This window comes from Gobio gobio (assembly GCF_949357685.1).
Source record: "Gobio gobio genome assembly, chromosome: 25".
NCBI lineage: Eukaryota > Metazoa > Chordata > Actinopteri > Cypriniformes > Gobionidae > Gobio > Gobio gobio.
The window spans coordinates 29,027,072-29,036,271 of NC_137121.1; the positions used below are offsets into that span (position 1 = coordinate 29,027,072).

The 9,200-nt window shown below is 39.3% G+C and overlaps 1 protein-coding gene across 1 annotated transcript; it reads right to left on the reverse strand.

Moving 5' to 3' along the window:
- Positions 1 to 1,773: 1,773 nt before the first annotated feature.
- Positions 1,774 to 7,398, reverse strand: igf2b (insulin-like growth factor 2b). Its single transcript, XM_079810388.1, has 4 exons — positions 7,212 to 7,398; positions 6,041 to 6,191; positions 3,948 to 4,129; positions 1,774 to 3,111 (listed from the first exon to the last, which is right to left on the reverse strand). The coding sequence occupies exons 1-4, from the start codon at positions 7,278 to 7,280 to the stop codon at positions 2,875 to 2,877; spliced, it is 639 nt and encodes a 212-aa protein (XP_079666514.1). The 5' UTR covers positions 7,281 to 7,398; the 3' UTR covers positions 1,774 to 2,874.
- Positions 7,399 to 9,200: the final 1,802 nt, after the last annotated feature.

The window sequence follows — 9,200 nt, forward strand, 5'->3', positions numbered from 1 at the left end:
GCGTGCGGAGCTGACGTGCTGTCAGTTGTTCACTGTTTGGTCACATTTTACTGCATTTTCCTTCGTTGGCACACTTCTGCAGATCAGCCAGTGCAGAAAAGATGCTAAAAGCATCAAGGAAATTCTTTATAGGTCTACTAAATCATTTAGGGCAATAAATACACTTGCACATGACTGAAACATGTTTGATAAAATGTTTTTTATTGATATTAAAAATGAAAGTACATGAATTGTGCATTTCGGACGTTCTAGCGTGCAGAGGTTAAATCAATTAAAATACACACAGGCCGCGTGGGCTACTGATATCAAACTGTTGCCAATGAAAGACAAAAGATCCCTTCATTTTTAGCGCAAAAGGACGTGTTTTCCTTACAGCGCCTTCTTCGCACGGAAAGTTAAGTAGCCAGTTTGGAAAGAACAACAGTGAATGCAGTCCTTGCAGGAATAACATAATAGCAAAATGGCAATGTCTCTGGAAATATGGGATGTTCGAATAATAAAAATAATGAGAGTAATTAAAATAATTGCACTGCTTCGTCACAACTGATATGAATCAGATAAATATTGGATTATCAAGGCAGAGGGATACACCGCAGGCACTTAGACCTAAATTTCAAGGTACTAAGCGATACTATAGTATCATTTTTTTGACCTTGAGATGGGGCTTATACAAGAAACGATGTTGGCTTGTTGTCCTTGTTTGAGAAACCACAAAGAAAATGGCCTTGTATGGGGTTTTTCACATAAATCCACTGATATTTCCTGAGTATTAGGGTCAATACGTATGGTAGCCCTTCAACAACTGAGATGAAGACACATGGAGGACTTGAAAAAACACCCTGACCGAAAGGAAATAAGAGGATTTAGGGCGTATTATTGTAAAATGGTGAGATTGAGGGGACGTAACCACTCTTTGTGACATCATAATGGATTTTTTACTTGGCAACAAGAAAAAAAACATTGAACCAGGGACAGGCTCTTCTCATCCCCAAAAACATGGCATACCTTAAAGAAGCCAAAAAAAATGATGATACAACAATTGAAAACGGCACTAAAGTGGCTTAAACTGTATTGGGTTTGTGTACAATCGTGGCATATAGAGACCGGGTATATCCAGATCCTTGTGAGGAAGGTTTTTTTTTTTTTTTTTTTGTAGTTGATTTTGTTTTTTTTATAAACAGAAATCCATTTGGCAGATTAAAAAGCCATGCGGGAGGGAGAAAGAGAGAGAGAGTATTCTGAGTATGTGCCTATTTTTGTATTACAACATGCCTAAGCAATCCAGGCTACAGCTGCTGTTAAAATATTGATTTTAAAATAGCTCTGTGGCGAACCAAAAGGAAAAAAGGAAATATTTTTTGGTACAAAGCATCTACAAAAAGCATTTACATGTAAAATGGAAAAGAAAAGAAAAAAAAGAGAGCATATAAAATAAAATCCATCAGTTGAGCATCAGTGCTATGTATATTACTGTATTTGGACTGATTTTAATATATAATTTTATAACAAAATAAATAATGCCTTTATACAGTGCCCATATTTGTACTTAAACAAACAAAAAGAAGCTTGGCGGCTCATTACGCAAGATACAGCTCAGACTAAAAGAATATTACATGATGTCCCTGGAAACTATTTATAATATATATTTCCATAATTATTCTATATATATTTATATATATATATTCAAGTATTTGTTTCTCAGGCAAAAGCATGTGAATACTACGGATAAACGTTAAAAATATGTTAGTTGACATTATTGCGTTTTTTCCCTTTGAATTGATATTTGTGCCTTTCTTTTTTTCTTCAGAACTGTAAAATAACGTTACAAAAACACAAAGCCTATTTTGCAACAACAAGAATGTCACGGTACCAGAAACCAAACTGGGCTTTTTTTTTTTTTTTTTTTTTCTTCCTTGAAGCGTTTTCACGAAAAAGAACATAGAAAATACAAACATCCCACTTTTTCAAGGTCACAATGTCCCTCTTTCCTGCAGTGCAAAGCAGGGGTTTTGTGCAGCCACGCTCGAAAGGAGGCGAGTTCTTCACGTCCAGGCATTTGAACATGATCCCTTCAGCGTCCCCGCACTGCTCCTTCCTTCATCGCAACGGCAGCGCCGGGACCCGAGGCATACGTCGCGTGTCTTACGTACGCATCTGCATGCAGCGATATCCCCGCAGCCACTCTAGTTTTCTCTTTCCAAAGTCACACTTTCCTTAAAACGGAAAGCTTAATAAAGTTTCAAAGGAAAAAAAAAACATGCTTTTCAACCCCTTCTCCTTTGAGTCCATTCCCAAAGCTAGCACCATGACATTTTTTGAGCTACACGTTCATAGTCCATAAAAAAATAGTGCCTTTTTTTTTTATTTACTTAACAAGAACTTTGACGTAATCCGTGGCGATGTGCAATTCGCAGACTCTTCTCTGCTTTTCATTTGTGATTACAAGGTGCTGGAACAGGAATCTAATTTTACAACAATTCCTTACAGTGTGGATGTCCCTTTATAGTTACAGGTGCAAACTAATATTTAAAAAGGACTAAAAGAGAGATACGTTTGTCTCGGGAGAATGCAGTGGAATGGGTTCTTTCATGCTAGCTCGAGCTGTTCCTCGCGTTCTGATGTCCTCCGAACTGGCGTTCCGCAACTTCTTCGCTCTTTCTTTTGCTTCTTCACCTGAATTGTGTTCCTCTCGTTTATGATGTGCCTTTTTGTTGGTGAACGAAACAGCAAGAATAGAAACTCGAAGAGCGTGTGAGCACGTCTGGTTGGGGAAGGAAGAAGGGTTGTTGAGGACTGCCACAGAAATGACGTCAGAGACAAAAAGCTTTGATCCCCTAGTCTTTTTTTATCGACTCTGTGCAAATGATCCTGGTTTCACTTGTGGCTAACGTAGTTTTCTGTGGGAAGAAGGATGGGCGGCAGCTTGCTGGGAAGCGTGATGAGAGGCCTGTGGTGGTGCAGTTGCTCCTGGGCCTTGATTCTCTCCGCCTGCCGCCTAAACTTCTTGGCCCGCAGGATGGCAGGGACGCCCCTCCGTAGCCTCTGGGCGGCCTTCCGTTGCCACACATCGTATTTGGAATATTTCACGGTCACGTGCTTTCTTGGGACCTCCTGCGAAAGTAATAATAGCGTTAGAAAATGACTTCGGTGACAGGTTGAAATTGTTACAGATAGTTATATGATTGCTTGGAAGATCTCTAAAAATGATCTTTTAAACTCAAGAGTTTTGACTAAAAATGTAAATGATTTTGCAGATATTTTGCCAAAAACCCCTAAAACACCAAGACAACACCCCACTTGAAATTCTCTTGCCCAATCCTATCTTTCTTAAAGGGTTAGTTCACCCAAAAATGACAATTCTACCATCACTTCCAAACAGTCTCCTCCTTAAGACCATACAATTAAAGTCAGTGTTGTTTTGGACCCCATTGACTGTCTTTATGTGGATAAACACATTTTTCAAAATATCTCCTTTTGTAATCCACAGGAGAAAGTCATGTAGGTTTGGAAGGACATGATGGTGAGGAAATTATGAATTTAGGGCAAACTATCCCTGACATATGTTATTTAAAGGACTATCAATTTCTAATACTGCCTCAAAATTAAGAAAGACAATGGCACGGTTCCATTTGTCCCCGATGTCTAACCAGCTAGTCAACATCCAGGTCATTTAGCAAGACACTGGTTTTGTAACCCAATCCAAGTATGTGATGTAAATCTACAGGAAAATTTCAACCTATAAATGACCTCTCACATCAACCATATCATTTTCCACTTGCTCAGCAGTTTTAGGGCAATACTTGCTTACTAGTTCCTTACTCTGGCTCACTGTTTTCTTTAAACCCACATGCCATGATGCACAAGTTCAGCAGAAAGCACAGGACAATCAAGATGTCGCGTGTGATAAAGCGCTGGAGAGTTGTTGTTGTTTCCCACGGTCAACATACCTGTTTTAATGCGGGCATCACCGGGATGACCTGTAGAGATGTGGCTGAAACGTCCCTCTCTGACTTGGCAGGTTTAGCGCAGTACTGTTCTAGCAGAGCTAGGTTGCAACTGCTAAAACAACACTCTTCCACAATCCCACGGTTTTGAGAACGCCGACTGTTCGACCTGCTAGTTGGTCGACCTGCAGAGACACACATGAAGATCATGAGTTTACGGACTCTAGACACTCTGGTCACATGTCAGGCAAAACTGATGAATAAAACAGCTTAATGAGATAGATCACCCAGAAAATGTCCTCGTGTCATTACAAACCTGTTTTTATCCATGCAGTGAAAGTCAGTGGTGACCCCATTTGGACCCCATTGACTTTCATTGTATGGTCAAAAACAGTTCTTCAAAAAGTCTTCTTGTGTTACAGAAAGTCATACAGGTTTGGAAGGACATGAGGGGGGGAGTAAATGTTGGCAGAATTATACATTGTTGATTGAACAACTAGCCTAAACGGGTTTGCTGGTCTCCCAGCCTGATCAGGGGATGGTTTAGACAGGTTTGGGGCAATTAGACCAGCTGACTGACCAGGAAACTCTAATGAAAAAGCCTGATTAACACGTTTCAAGTTCCCATTTCTCTGAACCTTGCAAAGCTGGTGTTTAGCTGGGTAAACAACTAGTCATCCAGCCTGACCAGCTGAAAAGTGAAAAAGCCCTCAATAAAACCAGCCAACAAACTAGCATAGCTGGAGATCCAGCTGAACACCAATAAAGCATGCGAGAAGACCATCTCAAACCAGTTAGACTAGGGAAAAACAGGTCGTTTTGGCTGTTTTAACAAGAGAGAAGAAGAGATTTGGCTCAAAATCTCCAAACAGTTGCCATCAAACATGCAAACACGTTCCACAAACCCTACAAACAAGTCAATGTAAATCAAGCTACAGTGGCCTGGTTCCATTGTCAAAGCAGATTTCATTATCGATTCATTGTGTTTTGACTGGGCGTATAATAAAGCCAAGACCTGTGGCATAAAATGGAGTCTGTTTATTTGTTTTCTCGCCCGGACTGATCTTGTTATGCATCTAATTGAGCTGTTCGGAATCTGTTTCGAAGAATTCGCCGACAACCCTGCAACGCGGTCCCAGGAATGGACGAACGAAAAAGCCTACAAATAAGACAGCAGGAGAGAGTTGAAGGGCAAAAGTCTTCGCTTCTGTTTGGATGAGTAAATGGTGGCTATCCTTTGACCTTGTCCTTTGCCAGCTCAGCAGAGATAAAGAGAGCATGAAAGAGAGGAAGGGGGAGGGGTAGAAGAACAGACTTGGCATGAGAGAGCGAAGATACAGGACACAGTAATGGAGGGGGGAGCCGGACCGGGAAAAAGGAAGGAATAATTGATTTCCAGTCAAATATTATGTGAACGATCTGCGCTTCTCACAGCCGCAACGATCTGAAAGGGTGTTCTTGATTGTAGGATGGGAAACATTGAAGAGTGGATCTGGTGGATGGAGGGGGAAAATCTGCGCTGGCCCAAATTGGATAATGATCTTTCGGGGTAGTTAGGCTTCTGTGGACAAAAGAACACAAAGGCCTTGTCTGTTTGTCAGTGCTGGCGTGAGGAAGACGGCAAATATTTAAAAAGTTGTGCTCTCGAACCCCCTCCGTGCATGTGAGCTGGTTTACAACCAGCAGATGTATCTGGACCTGGATCGGACAGTCGGCAATCTGAGCTAGTGCGAAGCTATTGGTTAGCATCTGTTACGCTAAACTAGTAATGAAGCTGTCTCAATCCATCCAGCCGTGTAAGAGGACAAACAGCTTTTTTTCAATTGAGTGTAGCCTGGGAACATTTCTGGAGAGGTGAATGGAATGCCACTTGGGTACTATTACTTTCCCTGGCGGAATGTGCAAGTAAACAACCAGGCCATTGTGGCTCATTTAGCATCCCTTTCATATGCAATCGCAGATATCGCGAGAGAATGCGCCCAGTCAGCACAATCTGCAGAGACTTCGCTCGTAACTCTGGTCATTGGCGACGTGCAATTGGCAGGGTTTGCGACCAAAAGAAAAGAAAAACCCCAGAGATGTGCAAATGTACGTACTGAAATAGAAGCCTCTGTCTTCGCACACAAACTGCAGCGCGTCCACCAGCTCTCCACCACATAACGTCTCGGCTGAAGCGACTTCGAAGGCAGACAGGGTTAAAAACAGTATGCATATGGGCATCCGTATGGACCAGTACATCTTTATGACCTGCGGAGATAATGTGTTTTAGTTAGTTTGGATGCTTGTGGGTTTCATTTTGAATGATGCTCATGTATACCTTAACATAATACTGAACAACTATTATTAGCTTCCTCGAGGCATCGAATTTAGTAACGCAATACAATGTATGCATGCATGGCCATCGACTTTTCAGCTATCTTGATCACATGGTCAAAACCAGTACAGTATGGAAAGCATGCAATGAAACATGTTTAATTCTATAAATGCATGTAGGTTTTAGCAACAAACAAAAAAAGAGGTCAGACTATTATTTGTTTCTTCAATGCATTGACTTCACCAAATGCAATAGTTAATACACCCTGGGAAATTGTGCATTTTGTAGTAATGCGTTTAATTTTTCACTAAAAATGTGATATTTTAAAGTCCTTCCTTTGCTGGTGGTCATTGGTTCCTTCAGTGCGTTAAAATCGCCTATGCAAATCTTCAAACACGCTGGGATTGTACATGCATGCATCGACTTTTTCATTAAAGCTTGAAGATGAATTGCTTATCCAGGTCGAAAAGCGCTTTTATCACCTCATGTACACTCTTACACAACGTTCAACAAGTTGCAAGACTGCTCAATAAACCCAGCTATCTCATTCCTCACAACTCAGCATATAATTTCCTTAAACCCAGCTCATTTAAAGTGCTGTCGCCCCCTTGCGCAACTTCTTTCCCGTGCGCGCGTATCCTGAATGAAGTGTCAAGTACATTTTTATTTTTAAAGCGCTTTACTACACATGGTTTCAAATCAGCTTTACCAAAAAAATCAATGTCATTTTTTTTATAATGTCTTAAATTCCATATTTAGCGCTGTCAAGATGTTTAGAGCTGTTATCAAGAGTGTCAAAAACATCTTCGTTGCGTTGCATTACGCGCATTGCTCGTGCATTTCAAATCTCTCCGTTTCCTATCGTGTCAATTTCTAATATTCTATTTTTCGAGACAACTAATGCAATCGTCTCCAGATACCTTTCATAAAGGATGTTAAAAGATTTTCTTTACCTTATTTATGAAACTGTCTGTTCTCAAGCAGGTATGGCAAACAGAATGATGTTTTAGTTGGTCCTCCATTACAATGTAAAAAAAAAAAAAATGCGGTGCTGTTGTATTTGGTTGAAAAGGTCTGTTTAGTTTCCCCAGTTGGTGTTAGGATGTTGTGTGGAGCTGTCCCAAAAATCAGGCGACAGACAAAAGTTCTGTGAGAGAAGTATTATATACCCAAACCCGCCCCTTAACACCCCCCTCCCCTCTGGTGCGCATGTCCGTGAGAGAGGTAAAACTCGAGATGGTCAGTGAATCTCCAGTCCAGTCGAGCTCTCTGGCTGCTGCTGTTTTCCAAGAATTCCAGATCACAAAAAGGTCAATGAACATTAGAAAACGAGCTTTACTGAAATATTAATACGGCAACATCATGATTTGAACACCAATCTCAGCCAATTCATAAATACAACACAATACAACTATAATAGGCTACAATAAAATACATGTAAATAAACAAGACAACGTTCGAAATTCCATCAATATGAGTGTATAATCCAGCAGACAGAGTTCTGACAGGACAGTCGATGTGTAACACTTTACAATGGAAAGTGCCCGGATGGTGAGGAGAGAACATGAAACGCTTTACGCCGTCATTTCCTCTGATATCCACCTGCCTTATCGATCCTCGCGCGAATAGTGGCTGTAATGATGGTAATTCACTTTACAGCCTGACCCATTCAGAGCACTGAGAATATAATGAAGAATTAGCTAGACTTGAATTGAACTTAAATTGGTTTGATTGAATTAACTTGGAAATGTCATCCATCACCTGGCAAAGCAATAAGGACCATTATTTGATGCAGATATTATTCTTCATGGACACTAGTCTCCATCTGATATGAAATGCAGGGCCAAAATGTCTACTACTGCCTTACTAAAACACCTTTTAAATCATAATTCATATTGAATCAATTCCCTATATACTGTATATAGGGGTGAATTCAGGTTGAATGGGACACTTTTTTCCAAGTCATCTCAATGGCAAAAAGTGTCCCAATCACCCTGAATGCACCCTATTGTTCAATTTGTATATATTGAACAATTGTGGAATTTATTGTTCACATATTATTATTTAAAACCATTTTAAAAGGTGTGTATATGTGTGTGATCTCAATGGCAAAAAGTGTCCCAATCACCCTGAATGCACCCTATATTGTTCAATTTGTATATATTGAACAATTGTGGAATTTATTGTTCACATATTAATATTTAAAACCATTTTAAAAGGTGTGTATATGTGTGTGTGTGTGTGTGTGTGTGTGTGTGTACACACACACACACACACACACACACACACACAAACGGAATATAATGCACTATAATATAATAACTAAACATATAGGCTAATTCATGTTTGTGTACCATCTACATAATGAACAATCTATTGTGTGTGTGTGTGTGTGTGTGTGTGTGTGTGTGTGTGTGTGTGTGTGTGTGTGTGTGTGTGTGTGTGTGTGTGTGTGTGTGTGTGTGTGTGTGTGTGTGTGTGTGTATATATATATATATATATATATATATATATATATATATATATATATATATATATATATATATATATATATATATATATATATATATATATATATATATATATATATATATATATACAATGTTCATACATACATACATACATACACACACACACACATACATACACACACACACACACACACAAACGGAATATAATGCACTATAATATAATAACTAAATATATAGGCTAATTCATGTATATGTAACATCTACATAATGAACAATCTATTGTGTGTGTGTGTGTGTGTGTGTGTGTGTGTGTGTGTGTGTGTGTATATATATATATATATATATATATATATATATATATATATAAATGGCAAATCTTGATTATATATGACAAATTGTTTTGAATGTCATGATCATTAAGATTAATGTAGGCTATTTTTTATTTAAAAATGGTATGATTGGATTGGCCAA